The sequence below is a fragment of the Rhinoderma darwinii genome (genome assembly GCF_050947455.1).
Source record: "Rhinoderma darwinii isolate aRhiDar2 chromosome 3 unlocalized genomic scaffold, aRhiDar2.hap1 SUPER_3_unloc_3, whole genome shotgun sequence".
NCBI classification, from domain to species: Eukaryota; Metazoa; Chordata; class Amphibia; order Anura; family Rhinodermatidae; genus Rhinoderma; species Rhinoderma darwinii.
In genome coordinates, this window is record NW_027461746.1 from 1,071,596 (window position 1) to 1,095,195 (window position 23,600).

General features: G+C 42.4%; 1 protein-coding gene across 2 annotated transcripts in view; it reads left to right on the forward strand.

Moving 5' to 3' along the window:
* Window positions 1–942: 942 nt before the first annotated feature.
* Window positions 943–23,600, forward strand: part of LOC142683497 (phospholipid scramblase 3-like) — a 67,240-nt gene continuing 44,582 nt past the window's right edge. Inside the window, exon 1 of one of the 2 annotated variants that reach the window (XM_075847372.1) lies at window positions 943–1,075. In XM_075847372.1, the coding sequence (XP_075703487.1) occupies window positions 1,056–1,075 (20 nt within the window). In that variant the 5' untranslated portion in view covers window positions 943–1,055. The remainder of the gene's footprint in view (window positions 1,076–23,600) is intronic. The other variant, XM_075847371.1, reaches the window with a different exon arrangement.

Below are 23,600 nucleotides of genomic sequence, written 5' to 3' on the forward strand. Positions count from 1 at the left end.
ACTGTATATAGAGACGTGTAGATGATTATTATGGGATATGTGACTGCACTGTATATAGAGACGTGTAGATGATTATTATGGGATATGTGTCTGCACTGTATATAGAGACGTGTAGATGATTATTATGGGATATATGTGACTGCACTGTATATAGAGACATGTAGATGATTATTATGGGATATATGACTGCACTGTATATAGAGACGTGTAGATGATTATTATGGGATATATGTCTGCACTGTATATAGAGACATGTAGATGATTATTATGGGATATGTGACTGCACTGTATATAGAGACGTGTAGATGATTATTATGGGATATATGTCTGCACTGTATATAGAGACCTGTAGATGATTATTATGGGATATATGTCTGCACTGTATATAGAGACGTGTAGATGATTATTATGGGATATGTGACTGCACTGTATATAGAGATGTGTAGATGATTATTATGGGATATATGACTGCACTGTATATAGAGATGTGTAGATGATTATTATGGGATATGTGACTGCACTGTATATAGAGACCTGTAGATGATTATTATGGGATATATGTCTGCACTATATGATATATTAGACTCGGGTCCTGTGCTGGCGCTATCATTATTATTTAGGTCCTGTTGGGTCTCACCTATATATTTTATTATGTGTCTCTCTCTTATTTGGAGGTTTCCACTCTCCCTTTCTCCGGACTTGTTCCTCCCTGAGCGGACACGTCTTTGGCTTGTATGTAGTGATCATGTGACTTGTTTTTTACATTCTCTAATGTGGTTTACAATAAAGACATTTTCTATTTTTGCTGAAATTGATATTAATGTTGTCTCTTTTTTCTCTCTTATTATACCATGGTTGGTAATATTGATATCGGAGAGACCATGTGATCTGCGGAGGGCGAGGTCCTCACATGTGGATCTCCCGGGATGGGGGAGGGGGAAGGGCTGTTATTGGGACAGAGGTCAAGTTTCCTGCAATTGTTTTCCAGTCAGACAATCCTCTGTGCGCTGCACTGCTGACTCCAGACTGATACAATGTAACAAACCCTAAGCTGCATGAGCAGGATTAGGTCAAGGTGAGTTCTTATTTTTTTAAAACATAAAGAAGAATGTTTCCATTCATTGACAGCAAGCTCGCTTTTAAAAACAGAGGAACCGAAGCACAAACTCTTCTAGGAGGTGGTAGGAAGTTGATTATATATAGTAGACCGGCCCTTTAATAACACTATAATAGATGATCAGACCGGGGTAAAGAGGGCGGGCGGTGGGCATGATACCCCTCAGCTTTACCTTAATATTAGGGTCAGCAAAGTCATAGTCCAGGTTGTGTAATGTCCGATGGAACAGGAAACCTCATCATCCACATAACGAAATGAGCCGCAGGGGGCGTGGCTGTGACAACCTCTCACACATGATATACAGGCTGGTTGTCAGTAACAGGGGGCGGGGCTGTGACAACCTCTCACACATGATATACAGGCTGGTTGTCAGTAGTAATAGATGAATAGCTGTTACTGTATATAAGATGTGTGGATCTCATGTCTGATCACAGTGTAATTATATTATATATCAGTGATGTCAGTAACAGGGGGCGGTGCTGTGACAACCTCTCACACATGATATACAGGCTGGTTGTCAGTAACAGGGGGCGGGGCTGTGACTGTATATAAGATGTGTGGATCTCATGTCTGATCACAGTGTAATTATATTATATATCAGTGATGTCAGTAACAGGGGGCGGGGCTGTGACAACCTCTCACACATGATATACAGGCTGGTTGTCAGTAGTAATAGATGAATAGCTGTGACTGTATATAAGATGTGTGGATCTCATGTCTGATCACAATGTAATTATATTATATATCAGTGATGTCAGTAACAGGGGGCGGGGCTGTGACAACCTCTCACACATGATATACAGGCTGGTTGTCAGTAGTAATAGATGAATAGCTGTGACTGTATATAAGATGTGTGGATCTCATGTCTGATCACAATGTAATTATATTATATATCAGTGATGTCAGTAACAGGGGGCGGGGCTGTGACAACCTCTCACACATGATATACAGGCTGGTTGTCAGTAGTAATAGATGAATAGCTGTTACTGTATATAAGATGTGTGGATCTCATGTCTGATCACATGTAATTATATTATATATCAGTGATGTCAGTAACAGGGGGCGGGGCTGTGACAACCTCTCACACATGATATACAGGCTGGTTGTCTGTAGTAATAGATGAATAGCTGTGACTGTATATAAGATGTGTGGATCTCATGTCTGATCACATGTAATTATATTATATATCTGTGATGTCAGTAACAGGGGGCGGGGCTGTGACAACCTCTCACACATGATATACAGGCTGGTTGTCAGTAACAGGGGGCGGGGCTGTGACAACCTCTCACACATGATATACAGGCTGGTTGTCTGTAGTAATAGATGAATAGCTGTTACTGTATATAAGATGTGTGGATCTCATGTCTGATCACAATGTAATTATATTATATATCAGTGATGTCAGTAACAGGGGGCGGGGCTGTGACAACCTCTCACACATGATATACAGGCTGGTTGTCAGTAGTAATAGATGAATAGCTGTTACTGTATATAAGATGTGTGGATCTCATGTCTGATCACAATGTAATTATATTATATATCAGTGATGTCAGTAACAGGGGGCGGGGCTGTGACAACCTCTCACACATGATATACAGGCTGGTTGTCAGTAGTAATAGATGAATAGCTGTTACTGTATATAAGATGTGTGGATCTCATGTCTGATCACAGTGTAATTATATTATATATCAGTGATGCCAGTGACAGGGGGCGGAGCTGTGACAACCTCTCACACATGATATACAGGCTGGTTGTCAGTAGTGATAGATGAATAGCTGTGACTGTATATAAGATGTGTGGATCTCATGTCTGATCACATGTAATTATATTATATATCAGTGATGTCAGTAACAGGGGGCGGGGCTGTGACAACCTCTCACAGGTGATATACAGGCTGGTTGTCAGTAGTAATAGATGAATAGCTGTGACTGTATATAAGATGTGTGGATCTCATGTCTGATCACAGTGTAATTATATTATATATCAGTGATGTCAGTAACAGGGGGCGGGGCTGTGACAACCTCTCACACATGATATACAGGCTGGTTGTCAGTAACAGGGGGCGGGGCTGTGACAACCTCTCACACATGATATACAGGCTGGTTGTCTGTAGTAATAGATGAATAGCTGTTACTGTATATAAGATGTGTGGATCTCATGTCTGATCACAATGTAATTATATTATATATCAGTGATGTCAGTAACAGGGGGCGGGGCTGTGACAACCTCTCACACATGATATACAGGCTGGTTGTCAGTAGTAATAGATGAATAGCTGTTACTGTATATAAGATGTGTGGATCTCATGTCTGATCACAATGTAATTATATTATATATCAGTGATGTCAGTAACAGGGGGCGGGGCTGTGACAACCTCTCACACATGATATACAGGCTGGTTGTCAGTAGTAATAGATGAATAGCTGTTACTGTATATAAGATGTGTGGATCTCATGTCTGATCACAGTGTAATTATATTATATATCAGTGATGCCAGTGACAGGGGGCGGAGCTGTGACAACCTCTCACACATGATATATAGGCTGGTTGTCAGTAGTAGTAGATGAATAGCTGTTACTGTATATAAGATGTGTGGATCTCATGTCTGATCACATGTAATTATATTATATATCAGTGATGTCAGTAACAGGGGGCGGGGCTGTGACAACCTCTCACAGGTGATATACAGGCTGGTTGTCAGTAGTAATAGATGAATAGCTGTGACTGTATATAAGATGTGTGGATCTCATGTCTGATCACAGTGTAATTATATTATATATCAGTGATGTCAGTAACAGGGGGCGGAGCTGTGACAACCTCTCACACATGATATACAGGCTGGTTGTCAGTAGTAATAGATGAATAGCTGTTACTGTATATAAGATGTGTGGATCTCATGTCTGATCACAGTGTATAATTATATTATATATCAGTGATGTCAGTAACAGGGGGTGGGGCTGTGACAACCTCTCACACATGATATACAGGCTGGTTGTCAGTAGTAATAGATGAATAGCTGTTACTGTATATAAGATGTGTGGATCTCATGTCTGATCACAGTGTAATTATATTATATATCAGTGATGTCAGTAACAGGGGGCGGGGCTGTGACAACCTCTCGCACATGATATACAGGCCGGTTGTCAGTAGTAATAGATGAATAGCTGTTACTGTATATAAGATGTGTGGATCTCATGTCTGATCACAGTGTAATTATATTATATATCAGTGATGTCAGTAACAGGGGGCGGGGCTGTGACAACCTCTCACACATGATATACAGGCTGGTTGTCAGTAACAGGGGGCGGGGCTGTGACAACCTCTCACACATGATATACAGGCTGGTTGTCAGTAGTAATAGATGAATAGCTGTTACTGTATATAAGATGTGTGGATCTCATGTCTGATCACAATGTAATTATATTATATATCAGTGATGTCAGTAACGGGGCGGGGCTGTGACAACCTCTCACACATGATATACAGGCTGGTTGTCAGTAGTAATAGATGAATAGCTGTGACTGTATATAAGATGTGTGGATCTCATGTCTGATCACAGTGTAATTATATTATATATCAGTGATGTCAGTAACAGGGGGCGGGGCTGTGACAACCTCTCACACATGATAGACAGGCTGGTTGTCAGTAGTAATAGATGAATAGCTGTTACTGTATATAAGATGTGTGGATCTCATGTCTGACCACAGTGTAATTATATTATATATCAGTGATGTTAGTAACAGGAGGCGGGGCTGTGACAACCTCTCACACATGGTATACAGGCTGGTTGTCAGTAGTAATAGATGAATAGCTGTGACTGTATATAAGATGTGTGGATCTCATGTCTGATCACAGTGTAATTATATTATATATCAGTGATGTCAGTAACAGGGGGCGGGGCTGTGACAACCTCTCACACATGGTATACAGGCTGGTTGTCAGTAGTAATAGATGAATAGCTGTTACTGTATATAAGATGTGTGGATCTCATGTCTGATCACAATGTAATTATATTATATATCAGTGATGTTAGTAACAGGAGGCGGGGCTGTGACAACCTCTCACACATGATATACAGGCTGGTTGTCAGTAGTAATAGATGAATAGCTGTGACTGTATATAAGATGTGTGGATCTCATGTCTGATCACAATGTAATTATATTATATATCAGTGATGTCAGTAACAGGGGGCGGGGCTGTGACAACCTCTCACACATGATATACAGGCTGTTTGTCAGTAGTGATAGATGAATAGCTGTTACTGTATATAAGATGTGTGGATCTCATGTCTGATCACAGTGTAATTATATTATATATCAGTGATGTCAGTAACAGGGGGCGGGGCTGTGACAACCTCTCACACATGATATACAGGCTGGTGTCAGTAGTAATAGATGAATAGCTGTGACTGTATATAAGATGTGTGGATCTCATGTCTGATCACAGTGTAATTATATTATATATCAGTGATGTCAGTAATAGGGGGCGGGGCTGTGACAACCTCTCACACATGATATACAGGCTGGTGTCAGTAGTAATAGATGAATAGCTGTTACTGTATATAAGATGTGTGGATCTCATGTCTGATCACATGTAATTATATTATATATCAGTGATGTCAGTAACAGGGGGCGGGGCTGTGACAACCTCTCACACATGATATACAGGCTGGTTGTCAGTAGTAATAGATGAATAGCTGTCACTGTATATAAGATGTGTGGATCTCATGTAATTATATTATATATCAGTGATGTCAGTAACAGGAGGCGGGGCTGTGACAACCTCACACATGATATACAGGCTGGTTGTCAGTAGTAATAGATGAATAGCTGTGACTGTATATAAGATGTGTGGATCTCATGTCTGATCACAGTGTAATTATATTATATATCAGTGATGTCAGTAACAGGGGGCGGGGCTGTGACAACCTCTCACACATGATATACAGGCTGGTTGTCAGTAGTAATAGATGAATAGCTGTGACTGTATATAAGATGTGTGGATCTCATGTCTGATCACATGTAATTATATTATATATCAGTGATGTCAGTAACAGGGGGCGGGGCTGTGACAACCTCTCACACATGATATACTGGCTGGTTGTCAGTAGTAATAGATGAATAGCTGTGACTGTATATAAGATGTGTGGATCTCATGTCTGATCACAGTGTAATTATATTATATATCAGTGATGTCAGTAACAGGGGGCGGGGCTGTGACAACCTCTCACACATGATATACAGGCTGGTTGTCAGTAGTAATAGATGAATAGCTGTGACTGTATATAAGATGTGTGGATCTCATGTCTGATCACAGTGTAATTATATTATATATCAGTGATGTCAGTAACAGGGGGCGGGGCTGTGACAACCTCTCACACATTATATACAGGCTGGTTGTCAGTAGTAATAGATGAATAGCTGTTACTGTATATAAGATGTGTGGATCTCATGTCTGACCACAATGTAATTATATTATATATCAGTGATGTTAGTAACAGGAGGCGGGGCTGTGACAACCTCTCACACATGATATACAGGCTGGTTGTCAGTAGTAATAGATGAATAGCTGTTACTGTATATAAGATGTGTGGATCTCATGTCTGTTCACAGTGTAATTATATTATATATCAGTGATGTCAGTAACAGGGGGCGGGTCTGTGACAACCTCTCACACATGATATACAGGCTGGTTGTCAGTAGTAATAGATGAATAGCTGTTACTGTATATAAGATGTGTGGATCTCATGTCTGATCACAGTGTAATTATATTATATATCAGTGATGTCAGTAAGAGGGGGCGGGGCTGTGACAACCTCACACATGATATACAGGCTGGTTGTCAGTAGTAATAGATGAATAGCTGTGACTGTATATAAGATGTGTGGATCTCATGTCTGACCACAATGTAATTATATTATATATCAGTGATGTCAGTAACAGGGGGCGGGGCTGTGACAACCTCTCACACATGGTATACAGGCTGGTTGTCAGTAGTAATAGATGAATAGCTGTTACTGTATATAAGATGTGTGGATCTCATGTCTGATCACATGTAATTATATTATATATCAGTGATGTCAGTAACAGGAGGCGGGGCTGTGACAACCTCTCACACATGATATACAGGCTGGTTGTCAGTAGTAATAGATGAATAGCTGTGACTGTATATAAGATGTGTGGATCTCATGTCTGATCACAGTGTAATTATATTATATATCAGTGATGTTAGTAACAGGAGGCGGGGCTGTGACAACCTCTCACACATGATATACAGGCTGGTTGTCAGTAGTAATAGATGAATAGCTGTTACTGTATATAAGATGTGTGGATCTCATGTCTGATCACAATGTAATTATATTATATATCAGTGATGTCAGTAACAGGGGGCGGAGCTGTGACAACCTCTCACACATGATATACAGGCTGGTTGTCAGTAGTAATAGATGAATAGCTGTTACTGTATATAAGATGTGTGGATCTCATGTCTGATCACAGTGTAATTATATTATATATCAGTGATGTCAGTAACAGGGGCGGAGCTGTGACAACCTCTCACACATGATATACAGGCTGGTTGTCAGTAGTAATAGATGAATAGCTGTTACTGTATATAAGATGTGTGGATCTCATGTAATTATATTATATATCAGTGATGTCAGTAACAGGGGGCGGGGCTGTGACAACCTCTCACACATGATATACAGGCTGGTGTCAGTAGTAATAGATGAATAGCTGTGACTGTATATAAGATGTGTGGATCTCATGTCTGATCACAGTGTAATTATATTATATATCAGTGATGTCAGTAACAGGGGGCGGGGCTGTGACAACCTCTCGCACATGATATACAGGCTGGTTGTCAGTAGCAGGGGGCGGGGCTGTGACAACCTCTCACACATGATATACAGGCTGGTTGTCAGTAGTAATAGATGAATAGCTGTTACTGTATATAAGATGTGTGGATCTCATGTCTGATCACAGTGTAATTATATTATATATCAGTGATGTCAGTAACAGGGGGCGGGGCTGTGACAACCTCTCACACATGATATACAGGCCGGTTGTCAGTAGTAATAGATGAATAGCTGTTACTGTATATAAGATGTGTGGATCTCATGTCTGATCACAATGTAATTATATTATATATCAGTGATGTCAGTAACAGGGGGCAGAGCTGTGACAACCTCTCACACATGATATACTGGCTGGTTGTCAGTAACAGGGGGCGGGGCTGTGACAACCTCTCACAGGTGATATACAGGCTGGTTGTCAGTAATAGATGAATAGCTGTGACTGTATATAAGATGTGTGGATCTCATGTCTGATCACAGTGTAATTATATTATATATCAGTGATGTCAGTAACAGGGGGCGGGGCTGTGACAACCTCTCACACGTGATATACAGGCTGGTTGTCAGTAGTAATAGATGAATAGCTGTTACTGTATATAAGATGTGTGGATCTCATGTCTGATCACAGTGTAATTATATTATATATCAGTGATGTTAGTAACAGGAGGCGGGGCTGTGACAACCTCTCACACATGATATACAGGCTGGTTGTCAGTAGTAATAGATGAATAGCTGTCACTGTATATAAGATGTGTGGATCTCATGTCTGATCACAGTGTAATTATATTATATATCAGTGATGTCAGTAACAGGGGGCGGGGCTGTGACAACCTCTCACACATGGTATACAGGCTGGTTGTCAGTAGTAATAGATGAATAGCTGTGACTGTATATAAGATGTGTGGATCTCATGTCTGATCACAGTGTAATTATATTATATATCAGTGATGTCAGTAACAGGGGGCGGGGCTGTGACAACCTCTCACACATGGTATACAGGCTGGTTGTCAGTAGTAATAGATGAATAGCTGTTACTGTATATAAGATGTGTGGATCTCATGTCTGATCACAATGTAATTATATTATATATCAGTGATGTTAGTAACAGGAGGCGGGGCTGTGACAACCTCTCACACATGGTATACAGGCTGGTTGTCAGTAGTAATAGATGAATAGCTGTTACTGTATATAAGATGTGTGGATCTCATGTCTGATCACAATGTAATTATATTATATATCAGTGATGTTAGTAACAGGAGGCGGGGCTGTGACAACCTCTCACACATGATATACAGGCTGGTTGTCAGTAGTAATAGATGAATAGCTGTCACTGTATATAAGATGTGTGGATCTCATGTCTGATCACAATGTAATTATATTATATATCAGTGATGTCAGTAACAGGGGGCGGGGCTGTGACAACCTCTCACACATGATATACAGGCTGGTTGTCAGTAGTGATAGATGAATAGCTGTTACTGTATATAAGATGTGTGGATCTCATGTCTGATCACAATGTAATTATATTATATATCAGTGATGTCAGTAACAGGGGGCGGGGCTGTGACAACCTCTCACACATGATATACAGGCTGGTGTCAGTAGTAATAGATGAATATCTGTTACTGTATATAAGATGTGTGGATCTCATGTCTGATCACAGTGTAATTATATTATATATCAGTGATGTCAGTAACAGGGGGCGGGGCTGTGACAACCTATCACACATGATATACAGGCTGGTTGTCAGTAGTAATAGATGAATAGCTGTTACTGTATATAAGATGTGTGGATCTCATGTCTGATCACAATGTAATTATATTATATATCAGTGATGTCAGTAACAGGGGGCGGAGCTGTGACAACCTCTCACACATTATATACAGGCTGGTTGTCAGTAGTAATAGATGAATAGCTGTCACTGTATATAAGATGTGTGGATCTCATGTAATTATATTATATATCAGTGATGTCAGTAACAGGGGGCGGGGCTGTGACAACCTCTCACACATGATATACAGGCTGGTTGTCAGTAGTAATAGATGAATAGCTGTCACTGTATATAAGATGTGTGGATCTCATGTAATTATATTATATATCAGTGATGTCAGTAACAGGGGGCGGGGCTGTGACAACCTCTCACACATGATATACAGGCTGGTGTCAGTAGTAATAGATGAATAGCTGTGACTGTATATAAGATGTGTGGATCTCATGTCTGATCACAGTGTAATTATATTATATATCAGTGATGTCAGTAACAGGGGGCGGGGCTGTGACAACCTATCACACATGATATACAGGCTGGTTGTCAGTAGTAATAGATGAATAGCTGTTACTGTATATAAGATGTGTGGATCTCATGTCTGATCACAGTGTAATTATATTATATATCAGTGATGTCAGTAACAGGGGGCGGGGCTGTGACAACCTCTCACACATGATATACAGGCTGGTTGTCAGTAGTAATAGATGAATAGCTGTTACTGTATATAAGATGTGTGGATCTCATGTCTGATCACAATGTAATTATATTATATATCAGTGATGTCAGTAACAGGGGGCGGGGCTGTGACAACCTCTCACACATGATATACAGGCTGGTTGTCAGTAGTAATAGATGAATAGCTGTTACTGTATATAAGATGTGTGGATCTCATGTCTGATCACAGTGTAATTATATTATATATCAGTTATGTCAGTAACAGGGGGCGGGGCTGTGACAACCTCTCACACATGATATACAGGCTGGTTGTCAGTAGTAATAGATGAATAGCTGTTACTGTATATAAGATGTGTGGATCTCATGTCTGATCACAGTGTAATTATATATCAGTGATGTCAGTAACAGGGGGCGGAGCTGTGACAACCTCTCACACATGATATACAGGCTGGTTGTCAGTAGTAATAGATGAATAGCTGTTACTGTATATAAGATGTGTGGATCTCATGTCTGATCACAATGTAATTATATTATATATCAGTGATGTCAGTAACAGGGGGTGGGGCTGTGACAACCTCTCACACATGATATACAGGCTGGTTGTCAGTAACAGGGGGCGGGGCTGTGACAACCTCTCACACATGATATACAGGCTGGTTGTCAGTAGTAATAGATGAATAGCTGTTACTGTATATAAGATGTGTGGATCTCATGTCTGATCACAATGTAATTATATTATATATCAGTGATGTCAGTAACAGGGGGTGGGGCTGTGACAACCTCTCACACATGGTATACAGGCTGGTTGTCAGTAGTAATAGATGAATAGCTGTTACTGTATATAAGATGTGTGGATCTCATGTCTGATCACATGTAATTATATTATATATCAGTGATGTCAGTAACAGGGGGTGGGGCTGTGACAACCTCTCACACATGATATACAGGCCGGTTGTCAGTAGTAATAGATGAATAGCTGTTACTGTATATAAGATGTGTGGATCTCATGTCTGATCACAGTGTAATTATATTATATATCAGTGATGTCAGTAACAGGGGGCGGGGCTGTGACAACCTCTCACACATGATATACAGGCCGGTTGTCAGTAGTAATAGATGAATAGCTGTTACTGTATATAAGATGTGTGGATCTCATGTCTGATCACATGTAATTATAGTATATATCAGTGATGTCAGTAACAGGGGGCGGGGCTGTGACAACCTCTCACACATGATATACAGGCTGGTTGTCAGTAGTAATAGATGAATAGCTGTTACTGTATATAAGATGTGTGGATCTCATGTCTGATCACAATGTAATTATATTATATATCAGTGATGTCAGTAACAGGAGGCTGAGCTGTGACAACCTCTCACACATGATATACAGGCTGGTTGTCAGTAGTAATTGATGAATAGCTGTTACTGTATATAAGATGTGTGGATCTCATGTCTGACCACAATGTAATTATATTATATATCAGTGATGTCAGTAACAGGGGGCGGAGCTGTGACAACCTCTCACACATGGTATACAGGCTGGTTGTCAGTAGTGATAGATGAATAGCTGTTACTGTATATAAGATGTGTGGATCTCATGTCTGATCACAGTGTAATTATATTATATATCAGTGATGTCAGTAACAGGGGGCGGGGCTGTGACAACCTCTCACACATGATATACAGGCTGGTTGTCAGTAGTAATAGATGAATAGCTGTTACTGTATATAAGATGTGTGGATCTCATGTCTGATCACATGTAATTATATTATATATCAGTGATGTCAGTAACAGGGGGCGGGGCTGTGACAACCTCTCACACATGATATACAGGCTGGTTGTCAGTAGTAATAGATGAATAGCTGTTACTGTATATAAGATGTGTGGATCTCATGTCTGATCACAATGTAATTATATTATATATCAGTGATGTCAGTAACAGGGGGCGGGGCTGTGACAACCTCTCACACATGATATACAGGCTGGTTGTCAGTAGTAATAGATGAATAGCTGTTACTGTATATAAGAAGTGTGGATCTCATGTCTGATCACAGTGTAATTATATTATATATCAGTGATGTCAGTAACAGGGGGCGGAGCTGTGACAACCTCTCACACATGATATACAGGCTGGTTGTCAGTAGTATTAGATGAATAGCTGTTACTGTATATAAGATGTGTGGATGTCATGTCTGATCACATGTAATTATATTATATATCAGTGATGTCAGTAACAGGGGGCGGGGCTGTGACAACCTCTCACACATGATATACGGGCTGGTTGTCAGTAGTAATAGATGAATAGCTGTTACTGTATATAAGATGTGTGGATCTCATGTCTGATCACAATGTAATTATATTATATATCAGTGATGTCAGTAACAGGGGGCGGGGCTGTGACAACCTCTCACACATGGTATACAGGCTGGTTGTCAGTAGTAATAGATGAATAGCTGTGACTGTATATAAGATGTGTGGATCTCATGTCTGATCACAATGTAATTACATTATATATCAGCGATGTCAGTAACAGGGGGCGGAGCTGTGACAACCTCTCACACATGATATACAGGCTGGTTGTCAGTAGTAATAGATGAATAGCTGTTACTGTATATAAGATGTGTGGATCTCATGTCTGATCACAGTGCAATTATATTATATATCAGTGATGTCAGTAACAGGGGGCGGGGCTGTGACAACCTCTCACACATGATATACAGGCTGGTTGTCAGTAGTGATAGATGAATAGCTGTTACTGTATATAAGATGTGTGGATCTCATGTCTGATCACAGTGCAATTATATTATATATCAGTGATGTCAGTAACAGGGGGCGGGGCTGTGACAACCTCTCACACATGATATACAGGCCGGTTGTCAGTAGTAATAGATGAATAGCTGTTACTGTATATAAGATGTGTGGATCTCATGTCTGATCACATGTAATTATATTATATATCAGTGATGTCAGTAACAGGGGGCGGGGCTGTGACAACCTCTCACACATGATATACAGGCTGGTTGTCAGTAGTAATAGATGAATAGCTGTTACTGTATATAAGATGTGTGGATCTCATGTCTGATCACAATGTAATTATATTATATATCAGTGATGTCAGTAACAGGGGGCGGGGCTGTGACAACCTCTCACACATGATATACAGGCTGGTTGTCAGTAGTAATAGATGAATAGCTGTTACTGTATATAAGAAGTGTGGATCTCATGTCTGATCACAGTGTAATTATATTATATATCAGTGATGTCAGTAACAGGGGGCGGAGCTGTGACAACCTCTCACACATGATATACAGGCTGGTTGTCAGTAGTATTAGATGAATAGCTGTTACTGTATATAAGATGTGTGGATGTCATGTCTGATCACATGTAATTATATTATATATCAGTGATGTCAGTAACAGGGGGCGGGGCTGTGACAACCTCTCACACATGATATACGGGCTGGTTGTCAGTAGTAATAGATGAATAGCTGTTACTGTATATAAGATGTGTGGATCTCATGTCTGATCACAATGTAATTATATTATATATCAGTGATGTCAGTAACAGGGGGCGGGGCTGTGACAACCTCTCACACATGGTATACAGGCTGGTTGTCAGTAGTAATAGATGAATAGCTGTGACTGTATATAAGATGTGTGGATCTCATGTCTGATCACAATGTAATTACATTATATATCAGCGATGTCAGTAACAGGGGGCGGGGCTGTGACAACCTCTCACACATGATATACAGGCTGGTTGTCAGTATAATAGATGAATAGCTGTTACTGTATATAAGATGTGTGGATCTCATGTCTGATCACAGTGTAATTATATTATATATCAGTGATGTCAGTAACAGGGGCGGGGCTGTGACAACCTCTCACACATGATATACAGGCTGGTTGTCAGTAGTAATAGATGAATAGCTGTTACTGTATATAAGATGTGTGGATCTCATGTCTGATCACATGTAATTATATTATATATCAGTGATGTCAGTAACAGGGGGCGTGGCTGTGACAACCTCTCACACATGATATACAGGCTGGTTGTCAGTAGTAATAGATGAATAGCTGTTACTGTATATAAGATGTGTGGATCTCATGTCTGATCACAGTGCAATTATATTATATATCAGTGATGTCAGTAACAGGGGGCGGGGCTGTGACAACCTCTCACACATGATATACAGGCTGGTTGTCAGTAGTGATAGATGAATAGCTGTTACTGTATATAAGATGTGTGGATCTCATGTCTGATCACAGTGTAATTATATTATATATCAGTGATGTCAGTAACAGGGGGCGGGGCTGTGACAACCTCTCACACATGATATACAGGCTGGTTGTCAGTAGTAATAGATGAATAGCTGTTACTGTATATAAGATGTGTGGATCTCATGTCTGATCACATGTAATTATATTATATATCAGTGATGTCAGTAACAGGGGGCGGGGCTGTGACAACCTCTCACACATGATATACAGGCTGGTTGTCAGTAGTAATAGATGAATAGCTGTGACTGTATATAAGATGTGTGGATCTCATGTCTGATCACATGTCATTATATTATATATCAGTGATGTCAGTAACAGGGGGCGGGGCTGTGACAACCTCTCACACATGATATACAGGCTGGTTGTCAGTAGTGATAGATGAATAGCTGTTACTGTATATAAGATGTGTGGATCTCATGTCTGATCACAGTGTAATTATATTATATATCAGTGATGTCAGTAACAGGGGGCGGGGCTGTGACAACCTCTCACACATGATATACAGGCTGGTTGTCAGTAGTAATAGATGAATAGCTGTAAGGCTGAGTTCACACGACCTATTTTCAGGCGTAAACGAGGCGTATTATGTCTCGTTTTACGTCTGAAAATAGGGCTACAATACGTCGGCAAACATTTGCCCATTTATTTGAATGGGTTTGCCGACGTATTGTGCAGACGACCTGTTATTTACGCGCCGTCATTTGACAGCTGTCAAACGCCGACGCGTAAAAATACAGCCTCGTCAAAAGAAGTGCAGGGCACTTATATACATTATATGCGGGACACTTTTATACATTATATGCGGGACACTTATATACATTATATGCGGGACACTTATATACATTATATGCGGGACACTTCTATACATTATATGCGGGACACTTCTATACATTATATGCGGGACACTTATATACATTATATGCGGGACACTTATATACATTATATGCGGGACACTTATATACATTATATGCGGGACACTTATATACATTATATGCGGGACACTTATATACATTATATGCGGGACACTTCTATACATTATATGCGGGACACTTATATACATTATATGCGGGACACTTCTATACATTATATACGGGACACTTCTATACATTATATGCGGGACACTTATATACATTATATGCGGGACACTTATATACATTATATGCGGGGCACTTATATACATTATATGCAGGACACTTATATACATTATATGCAGGACACTTATATACATTATATGCAGGACACTTATATACATTATATGCAGGACACTTATATACATTATATGCGGGACACTTATATACATTATATGCGGGACACTTATATACATTACATGCGGGACACTTATATACATTATATGCAGGACACTTATATACATTATATGCGGGACACTTATATACATTATATGCGGGACACTTATATACATTATATGCGGGACACTTATATACATTATATGCAGGACACTTATATACATTATATGCGGGACACTTATATACATTATATGCGGGACACTTATATACATTATATGCGGGACACTTATATACATTATATACGGAACACTTATATACATTATATGCGGGACACTTATATACATTATATGCGGGACACTTATATACATTATATGCAGGACACTTCTTTGGACGTTTTTGGAGCTGTTTTCTCATAGACTCCAATGAAAACAGCTCCAAAAACGGACGTAAAAAACGCCGCGAAAAATGCGAGTTTCGTCAAAAACCGTCTGAAAAGCAGGGTCTGTTTTCCCTTGAAAACAGCTCTGGATTTTCAAACGTTTATGGTCACTACGTGTGAACATACCCTGATTCTCAGTATCTGTATTATTCTGTATATATATATACACTGCACAGTACCACTTCTCCTGTCCTGTATACTGGGTGTAATTCTCAGTATCTGTATTATTCTGTATATATACACGGCACAGTACCACTTCTCCTGTCCTGTATACTGGGTGTAATTCTCAGTATCTGTATTATTCTGTATATATGGACACTGCACAGTACCACTTCTCCTGTCCTGTATACTGGGTGTAATTCTCAGTATCTGTATTATTCTGTATATATATACACGGCACAGTACCACTCCTCCTGTCCTGTATACTGGGTGTAATTCTCAGTATCTGTATTATTCTGTATATATATACACTGCACAGTACCACTTCTCCTGTCCTGTATACTGGGTGTAATTCTCAGTATCTGTATTATTCTGTATATACACTGCACAGTACCACGTCTCCTGTCCTGTATACTGGGTGTAATTCTCAGTATCTGTATTATTCTGTATATATGGACACGGCACAGTACCACTCCTCCTGTCCTGTATACTGGGTGTAATTCTCAGTATCTGTATTATTCTGTATATATACACTGCACAGTACCACTTCTCCTGTCCTGTATACTGGGTGTAATTCTCAGTATCTGTATTATTCTGTATATATGGACACTGCACAGTACCACTTCTCCTGTCCTGTATACTGGGTGTAATTCTCAGTATCTGTATTATTCTGTATATATGGACACTGCACAGTACCACTTCTCCTGTCCTGTATACTGGGTGTAATTCTCAGTATCTGTATTATTCTGTATATATGGACACTGCACAGTACCACGTCTCCTGTCCTGTATACTGGGTGTAATTCTCAGTATCTGTATTATTCTGTATATATGGACACTGCACAGTACCACTTCTCCTGTCCTGTATACTAGGTGTAATTCTCAGTATCTGTATTATTCTGTATATATATATACACTGCACAGTACCACTTCTCCTGTCCTGTATACTGGGTGTAATTCTCAGTATCTGTATTATTCTGTATATATGGACACTGCACAGTACCACGTCTCCTGTCCTGTATACTGGGTGTAATTCTCAGTATCTGTATTATTCTGTATATATGGACACTGCACAGTACCACTTCTCCTGTCCTGTATACTGGGTGTAATTCTCAGTATCTGTATTATTCTGTATATATAGACACTGCACAGTACCACTTCTCCTGTCCTGTATACTGGGTGTAATTCTCAGTATCTGTATTATTCTGTGTATATATACACTGCACAGTACCACTTCTCATCTTTTTTAATAAATGTTAACAAACATACACATGCCATAAATCCGCACATACAATACACGGGTCATAAACCAACACAAAACGAACAAGTTCTAAACACATTATGAATCTCGGCCGTCTCCTCTCTGGTCCAGATCACATTCCTACCAGCACTCAGTCTTCTGTATTATAACTCACATCATCCACACATCACTCACATCATCCACACGTCACTCACCATCCACACATCACTCATCATCCACACATCACTCATCATCCACACGTCACTCACATTAGTATAAATACAAATACACAAAACTCATAGTCACAACATCAATCCAGACGCCTCAAAAGGAACAAAATCAGTAACAGTCTAAAAAATAACATAAATAAAATTGTTAAACTACAATAAAACCAAAAACTGACCCTAACCGGTCCATGTGCCCATCAAAGTATATTAACCAAGGAAAATGAGAAATTCCTACATGAGAAAACACAACATGAGCCTAATCAGCAAATAACCCCCCCCCCCTTTTTTTTTTTTTTTTTTTTTTTTTTATAATCTTGTATTTTTTTTTTTATTTTTTTTTACATTTTTAAATGTTTTTTTTTTTTTGTTTTTTTTTTCCCTCCACCCTTTTTCTTAACCACAAATCCGCAATATGAATACCAATTAGTACCCAATATATACAATATATACAAAACAATACTGAACATACATATATATATATATCTATAATATCTACATTATACCCAATTCAAGACCAATGTCCAGTCCAAAGTCCGTACCTTTAAGCTCCGACCGACACCATCGTCCATCCTTCAATGTCTCTTTGATCGGGCCCGGCTTTTTCTTATTATTTGTACCACCCCTCCCCCACTTTCCCCCCTCCCCACCTAACACCTAACCCCCTCACATCTATACAAAAATACTACACTCTACAAGATATAGTAAGTAAAGACTCAGCCTGTACAATGGCATACATTACCTGACATAACACATAACACATCCTTAACAAATCCTACCCACAAGGCCCTGGTTCGGTACCTGCAAGCCCTATATCCATCATCAACTATACAGAAAACAAAAAGCTACAGTGACAGCATTAGCCCCTCACCAGGAATAGAGACGACTAGACTAGGGCACGCTGAAGGAGAAACCCCTCCAAAGCATGGAGGCCCTACTCGTGCCCAGTCTCTCGAACTCCAAAGAACGAACCTTCCCCAGGTCACCGAGAATGTTCCTCACCACCTCTTCCTCCGGGAGGGTTTTTTGTCTGGTTGATACAAAACACCGTGCGTTCCACGTGCCGTACCTGACCGCTAAGCTGACTAAGAATAAAGTGCCCCGATCTCGACCACCCAGGTGTCTGAATGTTCCATAGGCCCATTCCGCATAGGAGAGACCGGTCAGACCAGGCCAACCAATGGAGGCACCCACCCTGCTGTAGACCCCTGTATTGAGGGGACAATGAAGCAGGAAGTGCTCCATGCTTTCCAGCACGCCGCCACACTCCTCCCGGGGACAACCCCTTTCCTCAGGGTTCCTGTGTTTCAAGTTGTCCCTCACATACAGTTTCCCATGGAAGCAACGCCAAGCCAAGTCCCAAAACTTTAAAGGGATCCTACTAGAATTTAAAACCCTCAAACCAACCTCCAGATCCCGACTTGGGCAGTCCCTGAGCGCCAGGGGCTTCTGGAAATGGGTCAACAGAACTCTGTTGTCAAGGAGCCTCCTTGACAGAGTCCTGATCTCCCACATCCCCAGACCCCACCGGCGAATTGTTTTCAGAACCACGTTAGCGTAAGCCGGAAGATGCCCATGCGGCGTGCGAAGGTCCTTCACTTGCCCTCCTGTCTCCCATTCCTGGAAGAAAGGCCGAAACCACCCCCTGCAGGAGACTACCCACGGAGGAGCCCTCTCTTGCCAGAGGTTTGACATGTTGATCTTTACAAAGGTATTAACCAGGAATACCACAGGGTTGACCATACACAACCCCCCTAGTCTCCTCGTACGGTATGTCACCTCCCTCTTGACTAGGTTCAGCTTATTCCCCCATAACATCTGGAAGAACAAGCTGTAGACCCGAGTCCAGAGAGGTTCTGGCAAGATGCAGACACTGCCCAAATAGATTAACAAAGGGAGCAGGTAAGTTTTGATCAAGTTGACCCTTTCCCTGAGGGTCAAAGACCAACCCTTCCACTGGTCGACCTTCTGAGTGGCGATCTTTAGCCTGCTGTCCCAATTTTGTTTGGGGTAATCCCCCTGGCCAAATTCGATGCCGAGAATTTTTACAAACTCCTGAGGCCCTGGAAGAGTGTCCGAGAGATCAAAGGTAGGATCTCCCCCTCCCAGCCAGAGACTCTTACACTTATCCTGGTTGATCATGGACCCGGATGCCTCCGAGTAGCGGTCAACTTCAGACATCACCCACTCTGCCTCCCCTCTCGAGGACACAAAGACGGTGACGTCATCCGCATACGCCACCACTCTCAGAGTGGCTTCCGAGGCTGCCAAGTCCATGCTGACTCCCACCAACGGTCCACGATCTACCCTCCTAAGGAAGGGGTCAATCGCGAACACGTATAAAAGCGGGCTCAGCGGGCAACCCTGGCGAACCCCAGACCCAACCTCAAAAGAGCGGCCAATCCAACCGTTCACAAGCGGAAAACTCTCTGCCCCTGCATACAAGATCTTAAGCCAATCAACAAACCCCCCCGGCAGACCATACCTCAGAAGGACCGACCAGAGATACTCGTGATCAACCCGATCAAACGCTTTTGCCTGATCCAAGGACAGCAAGTACCCCTTCCAACGGCCCGCCCTACTCTGCTCCACTGCCTCTCGGACACCGAGTACAGCGCTAAACGCGCTGCGGCCTGGAACAGAGCAATGCTGAGCCCCCGAAAGGAGCCGGGGTGCAAATTTCACCAGCCGATTAAACAGCACCTTTGCCAGAACCTTTCTGTCCACATTGAGTAGCGCTATGGGACGCCAATTCTCAATGTGCGATGGGTCTTTACCCTTTGACAGGATGATCAGGGCCGACCTCCTCATTGACTTCGGCAAAGTGCCCGAGGAAAGACACTCATTCAACACCTCAGTCAACAGGGGAACTAAAATGTCCTTAAAGGTCTTGTAAAATTCAGACGTTAAGCCATCTGGACCCGGCGACTTCTTGAGGGCAAGCCCTTCAATCGCCAGTCTCACTTCCTCTTCCCTGATCGCCTCTGCCAAGACACCAAGAGAGGGGTCTACTCCTGGTTCGGGGACAGTTTCAGCCAGGAAAGCCGACATCGCATCCCGATCAAGATCCATCTTTCCCAAGAGGTGCGAGTAAAAGGATCTGACGACCTCCAAGATCCCTGATCTGGACCTTTTCAGGGATCCTGTACTGTCCATCAGTCCTGAAACCACTTTACTATTTACTGACATCTTGCAGTTCTTGTAGGGGTCGGGCGAGCGGTACTTCCCAAAATCCCTCTCAAAAACTAAAGATGCGTGTCTATCATACTGGCAACTCTTAAGCAAAGATTTCACTCTGGAAATGTCCTCGCGGTCACCTCCAGTCGAGACAAGATGCTCGAGTTTCCTCCTCAGGCCCTGATACAGGCGGTACCTGTCCAGGCTCCTGAGGCTCGAGAGCTGGCGGAAGAAACTCGCCACCCTTTTTTTGAACATCTCCCACCACTCCGACTTACTGCTACAAAGATCCAGTAATGGTACCTGGCTCTGAAAGAAATCCTCAAAGGACCGTCTTATCTCCGCTTCTTCCAAGAGAGACGAATTGAGCCTCCAAAAGCCTCTTCCCATCCGGGGGGTCTCTGCAACATTCAGAGAAAATAAAATTAAACAGTGGTCGGAGAACTCCACCTCAACGACGGACACTGCCGAAGAGATGGCATCCTCCTTTAAATAAAACCTATCTATTCTAGACCTACAACTACCTCGATAAAAGGTGAATCCCGCGTGGCCTGGGGTGTGCCGGATGTGGACATCCACCAGGCGAGCCTCACTAGCTATCCTATTTAGGGCCACACAGTCATAAGTCAGCCTGTCTCTGGAACCTCCCCTATCTTGGGACCTCGTGGCAGCATTGAAGTCCCCTCCAAAGACCACCTGCCGACTCGTAAAAAGATAGGGCTTGATCCTCATAAAGAGACTTTTCCGGTCCCAGCTGGTTTGGGGACCATAGATGTTAATGAGCCTGAGCTCCTGTCCCTTCATGAGGACATCCAAGATCAGGCACCTCCCCATTTCTAATTCAATAACCCGTCTGCATTCTACCGATGCGGTGAAAAGAACCGCCACCCCGCTACCCGGCTCGGCCGCAAGAGACCAATAAGATGGTCCACGCCTCCACTCCTTTTTCGCTTTATGTATGGCTGCCAAGTCTGTCAGCCTGGTCTCCTGCAAAAATAAAATGTCGGCCTCAATTCGGCCGAGAAAATCAAAGGCCGCAAATCTAGCCTTGTCAGATTTAATGCTGGCGACATTAATAGATGCCAGCGTCAACGGGGTGGGTGCCGCCATCCTGGGTGATTGAATTAGATGACCTTTTTCCCCTTCCCCTTGCCCTTCCCCTGGTTTTTATCACTGTCTGATGAAGAGCCGAGGGCCCTTTTGAGGGATGCTGATGTGTCCATATCCCTCCCTTCCTCCACCTCCCCGCCAGCACCACTATCAACCTCACCTCCAGGCTCCGGGACAGCGCTTCTCCCTGAGGGTTCCGCATGCCCTGAGGCAAGAAGCTGGACGCCCCCCACAGACCCCCTCGTCACCTTCGCCACATCCTCACCCCCACACTCCTCATCTGAAGAGGAGATGTCCTTGAGGGTTTGAAAGCGGTTTGAGAGAACAACAAGAGGTGAGTCGGTTGGGCTTTCCTTAGGCACCTGGACCAGGGGAGGAGAAGATTTCTTATCTCCCTTTTTTTTCTTTTTAGCACCCTGCTTGCGCTTTTCATCTAGCCACCGTCTACTGTCCTCATCCATACTTTCATATAGCGAGGAACATGAAGAAGCGGCTTCCTCCTCCCTCTCCAACCTCCTGACCTCTTCATTCAAGTCCTGTTCCCCCAGGGCCTCAGTAGCAATGACACTCGCCCCCGGAGCAGGGCCAAGGGTTACCCCAATTGCCTGGGGCTCCCCGAGCTCCCTACTCCTTCGACGGTTCTCCAATCGCCTTAACTTGGAGGGTGACTTGCCTTTCTTCCCTGGCCCCTCAGCCCCTTCACCTCCACCAGTGCCAACCACGGCAGGAGCAACCTCTCGGCTTTCTCCCGCTGGGCCCGCCATGGCGTTGGCAAAGGAACGAGGGCAGCGACTGAATGGGTGACCTAGATCCCCACACAGGTGACACCGAATATCCCCACAGGATGTGGCAAGATGACCTATCCCCCCGCACAACGCACACTTCTGCACTCTGCAGTGGGCACTGAAGTGCGTGGGGTCACCACACCTGTGGCAGAGCTTCGGCTGCCCCTGGTAAAAGGCCAGGATTCGGTCCCTTCCTAAAAAGGCTGAGGAAGGGATGTGGGTGACAGTACTTCCTGAACGCTTTAATTTAACCATAAAGGTCCAGGCCCCTGACCAGATGCCAAATTCATCCCTGTTTTTTTTGGGGACCTCCGTTACCTCCCCGTACCTGCTGAGCCAGGTCATAATGTCCATACAAGAAAGACACTCATTGCAAGTTAGGACGGTCACCTTCTTGATTTCGCTCTGACGAGACAACGCTTGTACAGCGAAGTCTCGCCAGCCGGGCTCATTCTTCACCAGCTCATAATTTGACCAAAAGAGCTCCAGGCCCTCCGGCCGAACAAAGCTGATGTCAAATACTGGGGTGC